A 15,911-nucleotide genomic window follows, 5' to 3' on the forward strand; every position below is an offset into this window, starting at 1 on the left:
CTTTAGGACTGTAGACTGCAACATCAATTCCTTTTTGGAATCTGGAGAGCTTCAGAAAGACGGACGTCGCCCCCAAAGAAGTGGATTTCACTAGCCCACGGGGTAGCTTGGGACAAGACAGGTAACTGCTCCCCAGGGGGTACTCAGGGCAGCCTCTGCTTTAGAAAAACCCCAATATTTTAGCTGTTCTTCCTAACCAGATTTCTAAAATGATAGCTTTTAATTGCTCAAATAATAGCCCCTTTGAACCTGTTTATGAGGTTTCCTATCCTTGGTACAAATCTAGCCGATGACCTCTTAATTGCGCGTTCCTCATAAAGACTCTTCATTCCATTTTACTTTTTCCTATTTTTGAAGTAGGAGTTTTCTTTTAGTGGCTCTTCTTAATAAAAGTGGCTTTTGAGGAGTCTCGCTAAGTTTGAATAATAAGTAAATTTGTACACTGAATCAGTAGTCTTCTTTACCTTATACTTAAAAAAAATTAGGATGCAAACTTCAAACCTGATTTTACTTCAGAACAGGAGTTGGCCAAAAAGGATCCCAGAGTACCAGCCGGACGATTAGCACCAGGGGACCAGCCCAGACACGCTCTTGGGGCTGCAGGAGACCCTCCAAAGCTCCCCGCCACCTGCTTGGGGGAAAAGGGCCGTTTCACCCCTTGCTTTAGACTTGTCCCAAGAAGTTGCTAAGGAGGGGACTCTAACTGTTGCCACTTGTGCCTCGGCTCTGTGGTAGCTAGACATGGAAGAGGCTGGCTCCTGTCTTCACACATGCCCATGTTGATTTTATGCCCATCAGTGGCCAAGATCTAGAAAACTGGGGAATTTCCTATCCTAAAGCAACAGGTCTCTAGAAAATGTCATTAAAAAAAGCACGTGTGAGAACTCCCCTTTGCTGGTCTGTAAGGGGACACTCGCTAAATCTTATCTTTTCCAGTTGTTTCTAAGTGAAATGGCCAGGAAACAGGACCTGGGTACGGTTGTGGCGCTGTCCATACTTAGCCTCAGGGTCTGGGTTTGAGTGGCTATCAGCTGTGGGGCGCTTGGGCATTTTATGGGCTTTTTTTTTTTAAAGATTTTATTTATTTATTTGTCAGAGAGAGCGAGAGCGAGCACATGCAGACAGAGTGGCAGGCAGAGACAGAGAGAGAAGCAGGCTCCCTGCCGAGCAAGGAGCCCGATGTGGGACTCGATCCCAGGACGCTGGGATCATGACCTGAGCCAAAGGCAGCCGCTCAACCAACTGAGCCACGCCTGGCTCATTTAATCCTTACTCCGTCCTAAGAAGTATCCAATATCACTTTCTTTTCAAGATGCAGAAACTGTGGGGTTACGGAAGTTTAGTAAGTGCTTAAGATCAAAGGTAGTGACAGCTAGGATTTGCATCTCACTGGGGAAATCACTTGGTTCTCTAAATCTCTCTTTCCTCACCCATAAAAATGACTGGGGAGAACAAGATCATTCCTTCAGCAGCTAGTTAGGGATGGTCCATGGAGGGTCAGATACAGTGCGGAGAGGAAAGGGAAAGGGAGCAAAACATCCCAACACACCCCACCTCTTGCAGAATCGGTGGTCAGTTAGACCGCCAATTTCCTGGTTCTGTGATTTGCTGTGATTGCACTTAATATAAATCCTACACAACTGAAAACAGTCTAAGTGTCCATCAGCAGACGGATGGATAAAGAAAATGTCTAGATAGACACCGGAATATTATGTAACCTTAAAAAGGAATAAAATTCTGCCGCAGACTGTATAGTATAGATAGACCATGAAGACATGAGCTAAATGACATAAGGCAATCACAAAGGGACAGATGCTGTATGACTCCACTTACGTGGGGTACCTAGAGTAGTCTAATTCAGAGACAGAAAATAGAATGGAGTTTGTGGAGGCCGAGGGAGGATGGAATGGGGAGTTACTGTTCAATGGGTACACAGTCTCGGTTGATAGAGAAGTTCTAGAGAAGGATCGTAGGGATGCTTGCACAGCCATGTAAAGGTACCCAGTGCCACTGAACTGTCCACTTGAAATGGTTAACATGATAAATTTTATGTATATCTTACCACAATTTAAAAAAGAGATAAAAAAAAATTCTAAGCAAGCTACTATACAGCAACCCTACACCCCTTAAGCGGCACAGTAATCTTGGTAGACAAAGGAGAAACCAAAGATGTGAATGACGGGAAAACAGTGAACTACTACGCTGTGCTGGGCTGACAAGTCATGCATCGGCCCGAGCTACCTTTTCCTCTTCTAGGTGTTAAAGAGCAGGGTTGCACTTGGCTTTATGCTTATCATATAATCTGGGTAAATTCGTCTATGTGATGAGTTTCACAAGGTGCAAACATCTCTGGGAGATATTTCTGGCCATGGGAAACTTCTTCCAACTGAAGGTTGGTTTGTTTAGAGTATAATTTCCTGAATTCTGTAATTTTCTACCCACTCAGTCTAATTGAATATTCAAGATGGCACGCATCCAAAAGGCAGCATGATTCTAACCCAACTGAACAGGACCTGTTTTAGCAAATCTTCAATAGAATTTTGCCCACGGGCGGTCTTTGAAATATACGAGCAGTTCTTTTAGGAGACCAGTAATAATGGCTACTCAATCACTTGAGTTAACTCAAGTTTCTGAAAATGCCTTTTTATTAAAAATCAAAATGTTGCCTCAAAAGAAAAGCCTAATAGAACGGGAAGGACCGTTTTGCTTGCTGGTATTTCTAGAAGTGCTTGATCATGTGAAAAAAATGAATGTACTCAGGTCTGTGAAAAGGATAATTTCTGTTTTCCTTCCCCCGCCCCCAACTGCATGGTGAGGCTATACTTTCCTTTAATACATTGTCTAACTGAATGGGCAAGCGTAGGTAGAAAATCGCATTCTAATTTTAACATCAGAAACACACTAACATTTACCCCTTAGATTTAAGGTGTACGAAGAGTTTCATAGACCAAGAAAATGTTATCGTCTGTGTAAGAACATTCAGCCAAATTGTGCACATCCTTTCAGTAAAAGTTCCTACAACCATTTGTGTTTATAAGTAATCATATTTGTTGGTTTGAGATTAGGGTAAACAAGAAATCCACTGGTTACTTTCCAGAAATACGAATGCACTGTCCAACTGCTAAGTGAATTTGAAATTCTTTCAAACGATTTTTTCTTAGACAGTGGAAATGAAAAGGTCCTTAAGGATATTTGTCATAGTCTTTATTAGTCTCATTAAAGACAAATGGAAGGCCATGGTTTTTGACAGCGGGAATACTGTTCTTCAATCTTACACTCTGAGCAAAGATCGGGGGGAGGTCGGTGGGGAGACTTACTTGTCCTAGTAAGTCACAGTAAGGTCATAGTACCTCAAAGAATAAGTACAGTTAGTTCTGCTATAATGTTTGTTTTGAAAACATGAATTTGTTCCCAACATGATTAATACAAAGGAAAAAAATATATATATATATATTTTAGATTTTCTTTGTTGAAGAGAGAGAGTGCTGAAGCAGGGGGAGCAGCAGGCAGAGGGAGAAGCAGGCTACCCTGGTGAGCAAAGAGCCTGACGTAGGACTCCATCCCAGGACCCTGGGATCATGAGCTGAGGGCAGATGCTTAATGGACTGAACCACCCAGGCGTCCAGCAAAGGAACAATTTGTACTTAATTCAAATTTCCTAACTTTGCCTTTGCTTATGCAGGATTTCATCCATGAGAAACACTAGGTGAATGCAAAAAATGCCCCCAGTTCTGGGGCACAGCACAGGAAGACAGAAACGCTCACACTCACCCCAAACCAGCCTCCAAGTGAACTCAGTCCACCTGTGCCGGCTTCGCGTGCTACCCCCATCCACGTCAGGTAACCTCACTTCAAAGTAATTCCTAAATGGCAGCCCTCTGGATGGTTTCCTCTCTCTATTTCTCTTTCCTCTTAGTCTACCTTGTATTTTCCCTAGTCTGTTTTTTTTTTCCCCTCTACTGTTCTTTTTTCTCACTCTTTCCCTCTCACTCCCTCTCGTACTTGTCCTCTCTTACAGAGGGGGGTGGGTGTGGCAACCAGGGGGCTTCCACTAGCAACTTCAAGGTCAACTGTCATGTCTACATACAAGGTACGTATTTCTTAACCACTTCACAGGTCTAAAACAGTCTCCCTTTTCCCCTCAGAGTCCTGTCTTAAATGTATCACAGATGATGTTTTTGAATGTTGTTCTTGAAACTCATTTTTCCTGCCTTGTTCCCCCCCCCCCACATGATTTTGCACAGGGAGGGATTTTTAGGAACACACATGTCACCTTATAGTGGAACCAATTGTAGGGACTTTCACATGTATATAGCTCTTCCCTCTCTCATCTGTATGTTTTCTCTCTTGGGTCTTCGATATTTGATATAGGCATTAAAACAATCCCCATCTATAATCTGTTCTCAAATTATAAACTCTGGTAACCCAGTAAAAATACACTACAAAACCTGACTCAAGGAACTCAAGGGTGACCTTTCCATTATCTGAGGTTCAGCATTTCTCAGGGAGACACGGAGGACCACAGCTGCACCCATAATTATAATAACAATTGGTGATGATTATACAATTGCTACAGAGTAATTTGAAAACTGTACCCCAGGTGAAGGTTAATAATATAAACAGACCACCTTTTGTCAATGCTAAATTTATTTTCTCTAAGGGCACCTCCGGAAAGATGCAAATTGACTTCAACTTCTTACAGAAAAGCATCCATAATAACATCAGTTGGTTTGGGGTGTACGAAGCTAAGGATGTATAAAAAACAATTCTCATGGTTTGGTCTTTCAGTGCTTGTTTTTTGGTCAAATACCCATAATTCTCATTTTGGCTTCTCAGAATGACTAAGAAATGTGTTTTAAAGAAGGACAAGGTGATAAAAAGGAGAGCGTTCAGTTTTCGTATAAACTTTATCAGTCTGGCCATAAACTTGCAGATAGACCCCAAGCATCCTTCTGTTATGGTTAATGGCTTCAGTCCATCATCCTCATCGATTGCCTTCTGCTCCCAAGCTCCCCAGAACACTAGCAGGATAAGCATAAACCCTGCTTTGGAACCATCGCTAGAGCCAGCAGCCTTGTTTTTAGACTGGAATCCTACCTACGGTGTTCAATAATTCCACAGAGCCTCATGGGCTGATTATGTGGATGGGAATGAGTAGAATGATGGGAGAAAGGGTAAAGGAAAAGGGGGTGATGAAGATACGTGAGAAGGGAGAGAGGAGCAAAGAAGACACATTGGTCTGAGTCTGTTCCAAGACCGAAATGGAGGAGTCATTGAAAACGTTCTGTAGCATCACTCGGCAGAGGGAGTCGTCATAATCTCAGCAGTAAGCATCACCAACGTCGTTCTTGCTTTCTTCCTTGTTCATTTTTATTTTTAGTGATGGTCAGTGGGGTGTGGGGGGTAACCACAGAGTGTAGCTTCACAACGAGAATGTTTTCGTTCTATACAATGTGTTGTTGAGACTGCCAGTTGTTACCCAAATGCTTCCCACCTTCTTTGGGCACACAGCTAGATTCCATCTGTAGCTCGTCATGGCCAGCCAAGAAGAGTCTCACCTGGGGAATGAGGCCAGAGGGGTAAGCCCGTCCTGTGCCTGTCTTAGAAACCTCCCTCATGCATGTCTCCCTGTCTCCTTGTGCTTCTAGCTAAACGAGATGGGGTAGGCTACAGCAGTCCTGAAGATGACAGAGTCTTGTCATCTGGGGTCCTTGAATGACTGCGTGTAGGAGTGCCACTCCCGCCAACCTGAACGCCCACGCATGACTGTTCCAGAAGAAAGAAATGTACTTCTGTTCTATTAAGCCACTGCATTGGGGAGTTTCTCTTTGTGACTGTGGCTTAGCTTATCCTTACACAGACATGGAAGATATGTTCCAAATCTGTAGAGGAGAGGTTCTCAGCCAGAGGGCATTCTGTCCCTCAGAGGATATTTGGCAACGTCTCGAGATAATTTTGGTTGTTACAAAAGGAGATACCCTTAGTGGGTAGAGGCCAGGTTTGCTGGGAAGCACCCTACAATGCTCATGACTGTCCCCCACACCGAGAATCGTCCAATCCAAAATATCTGTAGTGCTCCTGTTGCAAAACTCTGCTCCAGAGAGAGTGAGTAGAGGGCAAAAACTTTGAACCTTTTGCTAGATTCTAAGAGAAGGTTTACAGGTAAAAGGAGTGGGCTCTGGAAAGAGACCCAAGTTTCAGTTCCAGTTCTACCACTATGTGGCCTTGGACAGCTAACTTAACTTTTTGTACACTCAATATTCTTGCGCTAAAATAGGAAAATTATAATAATATCCATATGAGGGGGCCGTGAGCGAGGATGGGGCTCAAGCCGGCGCCTGATATATGTATGGTAAGCCCGCAAATATTAATTGCTGTTCATGTTTATTTCTTAATATTTTTGTTGTTATCAAGGTGCATATTTAGGAAATTTAGAAGTGTCTGGTACATAGTGTGTTCACAGCTGTTGGGAACCAGTGAGATGGTAGAAATGGTCACAAAGCCCAAGGCTGTCACATCGATGTCATCCCTGTCTACATGCGCTCAGGAGAAGCTAAACAATATAGGTATATTAAATGATGTCCCTAAGTTTTCACTGAAGATCTAACCATAATGATTTGGAGAGAATCTTAAACCAGCCGTGTCATTATGCACACACAAACTCTTGTGAAGAGCCAATAGCTACTCTTCTAGGCTACTTTTACGTATCAACTCTGCCAACTTCTACTCACTTTGCTGTCACTAAATGCTGTCCTCCGCCTTGAACATTTGCATTGTTAATACCTTCTGACAGATTGCAAATAAATAGAACATTCAACATGGGCCAAATCATCAGGACCAGAAAAAAAGTGAAAACCCTGGTCTCTGCCCTCCCTCCCACGTTACATTATAATGGGTAGAAAAGATGAACACTCAGAACCACTGTGTTGAAACTGAAGAAGACATAAATAAATGGAAAAATAGTCTGTGCTCCTGGGTTGCAAGAATTAATATTGTTAAAATGTCCGTACTATCCAATGCGATCTATAGATTCACGGCAATCCCTATCAAAATTCTAATGGCATTTTTCATAGGAATAGAACAAATAATTCTAAAATTTGTATGGAACCAGAAAGGACCCAAATAACCAAAGCAGTCTTGAAAAAGGAAAAAAGAAGAAGAAGAAGAAGAAGAAGAAGAAGAAGAAGAAGAAGAAGAAGAAGAGGCCAGAGGTATCACAGTGCCTGATTTCAAACTATAATACAAAAGCTATACTAATCAAAACACTAGAGTACTGGCATCAAAACAGTCACATAGATCCATGAAACAGAACAGAAAGCCCAGAAATAAACCCATGTATATATTGTTCATTAATTTACAAAAGAAGAAAGAAGAATATATAATGGGGAAAAGATAGTCTCTCCAATAAACAATGTCAGAAACACTGGACAACCATATGCAAAAGAATGAAAATGGACCACTTTCCTATACCATATACAAAATCTATTTCAAAGTGAATTAAAGATTTGAATGTAAGACCTGAAACCACAAAACTGCTAGAAGAAAATGTAAGTGGTAAGCTCCTCAACATCAGTCTTAGTGATTTTTTTTTTGGATCTGTCTCTTCAGATAAGGGTGACACAAGCAAAAATTAACAAATGGGACTACATCAAACTAAAAAGTCTCTGCAAAGCAAAGAAAACCACCAACAACATGAAAAAGGCAATGTACTGAATGGGAGAAATATTTATAAATCATATATCCGATAAGGGGCTAATATCTAAGCTATATAAAGAACACATATAACTCGGTAACACAAAACCAAACAATCTGATTAAACATGGGCAGATGATCTGAATAGATACTTTTCAAAGAAGACACCCAGACGGCCAATAGGCACATGAAAAGATGCTCAGCGTCACTTATCATCAGGGACATGTAAATCAAAACCACAAGGAGATATTATCTCCCATTATCAAAAGACAAGAAACAACAAGTCTTGGCAAGAACGTGGATAAAAGGGAACCCCACACACAGTGGGAGGGCAGCTTGGTGCAGCCACTGCGGAAAACAGTATGGAGTTGCCTCAAAAAATTTAAAGTCGAGCTACCATATGATCCCCCAATTCTACTTCTTGGTATTTGTCCAAAGAAAATGAAAACACTAATTTGAAAAGATATCTGCATCATTTTCATTGCAGGATTGTTTATAATAGATATGGGTATGAAGATATGGAAACAACCTAACAACTATGGATAAATGGGCAGATAAAGACGGGGTGTATGCATACAATGGAATACTACTCAGCCACAGAAAAGAACGAGATCTTGCCATTTGTGGACCTGGAGGACATGAGGCTAAATGAAATAAGTCAGTCAGAGAAAGGCAAATACCGTAGGATTTGACTTTTATAAGTGGACTTTAAGAAACAAAACAGACAAAACCAAATGGAACCAAGACGTGCAGGTACAGAGAACAGAGTGGTGGTTGCCAGAGGGAATGGGGGTTGGGGGTGGGGCGCGACATAGGTGAAGGAGATTAAGAGGTACAAACTTCTAGTTATAAAATAAAGAAGTTATGAGGATGTAATGTACAGCACAAGAAATACAGTCAGTAATATTGTATTAACTTTGTATGATGACAGATGGTAAATGGGCTTATTGTGATCACTTTGCAATGTCTATAAATGTCAAATCACCACATTGTACACATGAAACTAACAAGGATATTGTGTGTCAGTTATGCTTCAATAAAAACAAACAAAAAGAGAAGCAGAAATAAATCACCATGTTTCTACCTTCTTTTGTCATTGAGGTGGAGGGAGAAGAGAATGAGGTAGGACAGGGAAGAAGGGAACTCGATGACAACAACAACAATAATAAAGAGGTCTGGACATGCATAGCCGAAGTGAGATTGCGGGGATTAAGTACAGCGATTAGATGTGCTATTTAAGGAATAGCTCCAACACAAGCAGAAAACTATTTAACAGGTTTGCTTCTAAATTATCATAGATCTTAAATGGTTTTAAGAAAGATTTCATTCACCCATTATGATAAAAGCCCTTAGAGGGAAAAAACAAATAGAGACATTCAAATAAAAGTACTCAAATGCCACGTAAAAGAAAAAGTACATTAAATTGTGCCAAATCCCACAGTGTAAGTTCTTTATGAAATCCACCCACATAACAAGCCTTCATTAAAAACAATTCCTGCCAAGTCCTACACTCCAGCATTGAACACATATTTCCCCCAGTATTCAAAAAACTCTACATGACCTCATAAAAAGTGTCAGTATAATAAATGTTATTTAAACTGGAGGGAAAGTATTGAGTGAGGACATCTGCAAATAAGAAGGTAGTAAAAGCCATGACAGTTCACCTCTTCTCAACAGCCTTCTCCCTTGGTTCAAGACCTTTCTCCTCTTCTCCAGGGTCCTAAGCAGTTAGTTATGGCTGGTCCAGGGAGTTCCCATAGAGAATCCTATTTTCACGGCTAAAGGAAGAGAGTGGCAGAGACACGAACTGCTCCCTTTCCACACCAAACAGTCTTGTTTCTCCAAGGGGTCCAAAGACAGCCAGACTTATCAGAAAACCACATCCAAATCCACAGTGGTGTCCTAGAGGGCGGGGTGGCCCTGGACAAAAGCCTACTCAGATTCCATTCTATCTGAGTCTGAGTCTCTAGCTAAGTCTCTAGACAGAGAAAATGGTGGACAGGCCCTCCAGACTACTCAGGCCTGGTCACGAGGTTTCTTTCCTCCCCCCTGCAGATTTGAGAGAAGGCTTGCTTCCCAAGTGTAAAAAGGTTATTCTTCTAACTTAGACGTGGTGCTTCCAGTACCAAGAGCAACCTCTTCTCGAAGCCACGGCAATGGGGCAGAACAGCTTTCAGTGCGTTCCACGTCACGAAGCGTGTGAAAAGCATCCTTCTTTTCCTCCACCTGCCCTGACACTGTGTACACTATCACGCACTAAACAAAGAGTCCCTGTAGACTGGTAAACACAAGAGCTGGGGGGGTCGGAGATCAACATTCTATAATCCTTGTTCAGCTACGGCTTCTGGACAATGCTGAATGCTCTCAACAAAGCTATGCTTAAGGTTTTGGCTCTTTAAGTTTTAAACATTAGGGCTGGGATACTCACTTCTCAGCTTTTTAATACAGTGTGTGGACGAAGGTGCTTGAAAAGAATTTTAGCTCTCTAGACGATGATAGGAAAAAACAAACTCATGTTACGCTGAGTGTTTTACCCACTTTTTTCTACTAAATACGTATGTCCTCAGTGTTCCAAGAGATGATTTAATGGAGCATTTCTTACAGTTCAAAGATGCTATTTTGTAGTAGGGAATTAACTTCTAATTGTACAGCATTATATAACATTATGGACTATTTAAAAACTTTCCTAAAAGGCTAAAACAGGCCATAAAGGTTATCTGGGACCAAATCTTATGAGGCTTTCTAAGGCTCTTTTTATAGATCATTTAGGAAGATTAAAGAAACCCCCTCTACCCATGAGAGTCCCCACTCAGTTATTGTAAGGTTCCATTAAACATGAAAGAGATCTTTTCTACTTTCCAACCACGGATTTCTGTCTCTTCACAAACTTCTCATTGGCTATTTTACTTTTAACTTTTAAAACTTGCTTTCTTATTTATTACCTCATTTTATCTGTGAATGCTATTAGGAGCCACACAGAGAAATGGAAATAACAGCTCCATAGTTCCTTTGAGAAGGAGGGATAGTCAAGATCTCACCTCTCTTTCTTTCCCTCTTCCTCTCTCTCTCTCAAATGTCAAGACTACAAAATTAGATGACTAGCAGGTCGGGCAAAGAAGCAGAGGATGGAGTAGCCATGGCGGGGAGGGAGGAGCAGAAGGTTCACAACAAAGGCTCTGGGGGAGGAGAAATAAAGAGCAATAGGGATAAGAATAATATTTTTTTAATGTTCAGGAAATAGGAAAGGAAAAAGACCTATATATTTGGGATTAATACAATCTCTCTACATATGGGATAAAAGGCAGATAACCTTTGTAGGTGTAACCAACATCTGGGGATTCTTTTGCCTAAATAAGGTTGGAAGGATCTCTTCTCCAAAATCAGTTACTCTGGGACCAAGTTGAACAGGTCAAAGCACATGGTGTTAATGCCTCTCTCTCTCTCTCTCTCTTTTTTTAATAAAAGATTTTATTTTTATCTTTAAACTTTTTAAAGATTTTATTTTTAAGCAATCTCTACACCTAATGTGGGGCTCGAACTCACAACCCCGAGATCAAGAGTTGCATGCGCTGTGGACCGAGCCAGCTGGACGCTCCTGTGTAAATGTCTCTTAAATTCTATGTATATATCAGTGATCTTTCACAAAAGTGTTTCCATTTATAAATCCTACAAACAATTCTAAACCTGACCTGTGGAGATGATGTATGAACATGGTACAAGGATAAAATGTGCTACTTACAGGGGAAATCGTTTAAGTTGAAGATGGCTATCAAGGCGCATTGGTTAGATGGGATTCAGTTAGGCAGTGAGCAGAAAATCAGAAATGTGCTCCTGCTTGGATGAAACGGGACTTACCAGCATCTCCATAAATGCTTAGATTTTTTTTTTTTTTTCCCCTCAGAAATAATTCTTGCTGACAAGGAGCCGACTAACAAGTTCCACCCCTTAGGTGTGGTGAGAACCTGTATTAGCAGGTTTGCTACCGAGCAGCTCTCTTCCCATGTTAAAATTCTGCATTTGAAAAAATTGAGGATAGGAGAGAAGTCAACTACAGAACTCTAAAAATAAGAAACGGATTGAGGAAAATACATTTGAATGGCATGGACACTTCGTATTTTAAAAGAATACTGATTTTCACAGTCTTCATTGGGTAGAGTTGTTGCGTGTAGAAAAATAATTGGTTGTTCTTCATCAAGGGGAGAACTAGATAAAAGGAGTCTAAGTGTTCTGTGAAAACTGTGCTCTGGAGGAACATGGGTGGCCCCATAACAAAAGTATGTGTGGAAAATCCTGTGACAACTAATCCCTCATCTGAAGAGTCTGGCATTTTCGAGGTGGAGAGGTAAAAAAGCCAAAGCATTCTGGTGAATTCTGGAACCCAGCAGCATTTACTTCGACCTACATGGGTGCCTCTCAGGACGTTTGGGACTTCTGTCCCCTGAGTCCTCTTCCTCCTAACACCCTTCTTCACCTTTCCTCTCCCTAACGATGTGTCACCTCAGATTTTCAATGGATACACTGAAAATAATCCAACTGCACACAAAACAGTAAAGCTGGGATCCCCGGGTTAAATTTTTTTCCTAATGAGATCGCTTGCCGTAGTGCGCTGACTAACCTGCTTATTTCTGTGAAAGACTTTGGGTAAAACACGGCGTAGCTGAAGGGCGGCCCCTCTCAACCGGCCAATTCGGAGGAGGCTGGTGATGAGGATATGAACATCTGGTAACAACAGGCACTAACTGCTTACTGTGGGCCACATCCTGTTCTAAGAGCTTTTCATGGATTTTTTAATTCTCACACTAATCCTATGAGGTGGCTATTTATTAGTCTCATTTTAGAGTTAATGAAACACAGGCACCATTTCATAGCCTCAAACTCTGGCCCCTGGGTCAAACCTAGCCCTAAAGTTTTACTGGAAAACTCGTACCCATTCATTGATGTAGTGTCTGTGGCTGCGTTAGAGCTCCAACAGCAGACCTGAGCGGTTATAAGGGAGACCTTAGGGCCCAGAAACCCTAACATTTACTTTTGTGCTCTTTATAGAAAAAGTCCACCAACCCCCAGTGTGAAGTACGGTTAATTCACCGATTATGGGGGGAAAAAAAAAGCAAGAACATCTGGGCAGCTTGGAATAGAACTTCTACTCAAACTTTCTTAGCAAAAAATATCCTGTCTTTATCGGTCACCTTTTGTTCAGATCTAACCTGTTTCCTCTCACCAAAGTTTATCACCCAGCCTCAGAAAACAACAGGGTTCACGGAGTATGAGTTCAGTAACTTACGGCTTCTCTCTCAGAATGGTGAACTTTGGTAGGTGGAGAGATTTCCAAAAAAGAAAAGAGAAAGAACAGCCCAAAGAAAGCTTTGACAGGCATGAATTTCGTGAGAGGCTGCAACATTTTTGGCAGTTTCACAGGTATTTCTTCGCAAGTACAAATGACATCATTGTTGAAATTAAAAAGAAAATTGGCCTTCTGTATTCTACATTTGGTATCACATATTGTTTTGGTTGAGCATCAATTGATTTTTCTATTTTTACCGGGAAGTTATGTCATAACTAACTATTTTTAGTAGACAGTGTCTGGTTCTGTCATTTATGGAACTCAACACACAATTATGCCTCAGAATCTTTTTTCTAAAGCTCTAAGAATGCATGTATTTGGTGCAGAATGTGCTCATCAAAAAATATTCCACTCTACTCTGAAGCATTTTAGATTAAAAGTCTAACCCAGGAAGTGGGCACTAACAACTCAAAGAACTTGGTATAGTCCCAGGCGGCAACATGGGTCCAATTTATAATATGTAAATCTGCCTTTGAAATAGTCATATTTTTCATCATTCATTGAGAATGTGTTAACATCTGAGGTGCGCTGGTAATTTTTACTTCATCCTTAAAAACCTATCGATAACTCAAAGTCAATTCATAACTCAATTTCCAGAGTACCTAATCAGGCCCATCAGCTGAGCCTGATTCATATAATATACGCGAACTTGTGTACTATCAAAGTGAACAAAAAGTAAATGCCAGAGGCAAGACAAAGCCCATGGTTTTCCCCTAACTTTCCCCACCGTCCCCCAAACACCAGCCAACAGAGAACAGCATGGACAGTGGCTCCGAAGTTTGTGTGAATCCCTTGGGGACCTTCTACCATCCCTCTGCTGGGGTCATACCCCAGGACCTCAAAGTCACAGTCTCCGGAGGTGCGGCACAGGTATCAGTACCTGTCTGGGAAGCTCCCAGACACCAGCAGACAATTGTGATTAAGGTGGACATAGCCGGAGGGACTCGTCTGGATAAGTACACCTGACCTCAGTCAGTCAGGTCGCTTCAAGTCCGGCTCCAGTGTGGGCTCTGGGGGGTCGGGGGGAGTTATTAATACCGACTGGTGGTCGCGTGGGCACCCCATTCTTGCTTCGAACACAAAATTAGTGCATTGTTGCAAATACGAAAAGGATTTTTAACACAACGAATATGGTCCTTGGGTTCCTCTTGCGTGATGATCTGTTTCAACATTCACCCCATTTCTGCGGCTTAGGAGACAAAACATCCCGGACACCTGGCTTTGTTCATTATTTTGCAAGCCTATCTCTCCTGCACGACAAGCTTTACAAGAACCCAACAAAAAAGTCTGCCTTACCTCTACGATGCTTTTCAAGTCCTGCACGTAAGTCCTTTCGGTCTCTAGTATCTCCTGAACGACTCTATCCACATAGAGGAGCTTGGGGCTCGTGGCCGACGACGGGCCACCTGTCCTGCTCGCCCCATGGGCTTCCATCCTCCGCGGGGCCCGGGGCGGAGTTGCTGCGCCCTCGTCCGTGCTCCGGGGCCCTGCGGGGAGGTCCCGCGGCAGCTCGCTGCTGGAAAACGGCCCGGCTGGAATCAGCTCCAGGTTTATGGCCCCGGCTTCCTTATCTTGGTGAAACAAGCCCAAGTGGCTGTTGGAGACTAAGGTCATTCTGCTGCCAAAGGAACCATGGCTGTCCCGGGAAGAGGCGGAGGACGACGTGGAGCCGAAGCTGACCGGCCGGTCGCTGTCGGACAGCTCCATGGCCTTGGGTTCCTGGGCGCCGGGACGCCTGGAGGAGGTCTTGCGGTCGGGAGTTCCTGTTACAGCTGATGGCACTTCAGGACACAACAGGTGCACATCTGTAGTCATTTAAAAAAAAAAAAAAAGAATAGCAACAACAAAAAAGACAAGGTAAGTAGTTTGAAATGACATCAGACCGGGTTTAGAGGAGCTGAAAACCTAGCCCAAATGTATACACGGTCCAAAGCCAAAAGGTAGTGAGTTCATGACACAAAGAAATGCAAAGGCACCCACGACCGGTCAAGTTGCAAAGTCAGAGTTCCTCAAGCATCACCTGGGAGCATGAGAGAAATGCAAAGTCTCAGGCGCCACCCCAGACCTCCCGAACTTCACTCCGCGTTTCACAAGACGCCAGTGCCGTGTGGGCACCGAGTGAACAAGAAGCCTCGTAGCCGCGGCCTCAAAGCGGGATCAGCTGGAAAGACTGCGGCCTGCAGGTTGGTCCAGATCCACCCAATCAAAGGCTCAGCCATCAGGGCGCGAGGGCTCTGTAGCTTTAACAAGCACAAGGGAGTCTTCTGTGCTTAAAACACACCCTCCGTGATTCCCAGGGAACCTCACGAGCACTGATCGACATTAGAAGTATTCCACTCTCATTCCGCAGAATTTGAAGCTACCCTCCTGGATCCTCCACTACTTACTGGACACTGACAAGTTCACATTTTACTTGGATACGACGGGAAAGAAAAAGTGTTGCATGGACAGTAACTTTCTGATACTGGGCAACAAAAGCCAACTATTAAGACCCATACCTTCTTTCAAATCTTCCCTCTCAACACAACACTACTCTCAGCCTCTACTTGCAAGCCGACATCCCACTTGTGCATATGAAGTTACACTCTTACAGAGGATACCTGATGAACTACAACAGTCCGCACACAAAGTTAGACAACGTGGCAGTGTGACTATACAAATTAAATAATGTAGAAACTCAATTATGAGAAAAATGACATATTCGTAAAGAGATAGGGCCGTTAGTGTTTAGAAGTGGGCACAAGAAGAGACTAAGGGCAAAGTCAAAATGTCATTTAATGTATGTAGCATTTAAATCTTGAAGCCCTGCGTGAAGTTGAAACTCACAGAAGGCATTTTGGCGAAACACACAAAATTCTGGTCTTCATTTGCGAGGCAG

General features: G+C 42.5%; 1 protein-coding gene across 3 annotated transcripts in view; it reads right to left on the minus strand.

Moving 5' to 3' along the window:
* Positions 1 to 14,832, minus strand: part of LOC111158657 (pleckstrin homology and RhoGEF domain containing G1) — an 82,210-nt gene extending 67,378 nt beyond the window's left edge. For 2 of the 3 annotated variants that reach the window (XM_022520849.1, XM_022520848.1), the window contains exon 1: positions 14,330 to 14,798. In XM_022520849.1, coding sequence (XP_022376557.1) covers positions 14,330 to 14,740 — 411 coding nt within the window. In that variant the 5' untranslated portion in view covers positions 14,741 to 14,798. Of the gene's footprint in view, positions 1 to 14,329 lie in introns of all 3 variants that reach the window. The other variant, XM_022520850.1, reaches the window with a different exon arrangement.
* Positions 14,833 to 15,911: the final 1,079 nt, after the last annotated feature.

Source organism: Enhydra lutris, unplaced genomic scaffold, assembly GCF_002288905.1.
Source record: "Enhydra lutris kenyoni isolate GAN:26980312 unplaced genomic scaffold, ASM228890v2 scaffoldscaffold62, whole genome shotgun sequence".
Lineage (NCBI taxonomy): Eukaryota > Metazoa > Chordata > Mammalia > Carnivora > Mustelidae > Enhydra > Enhydra lutris.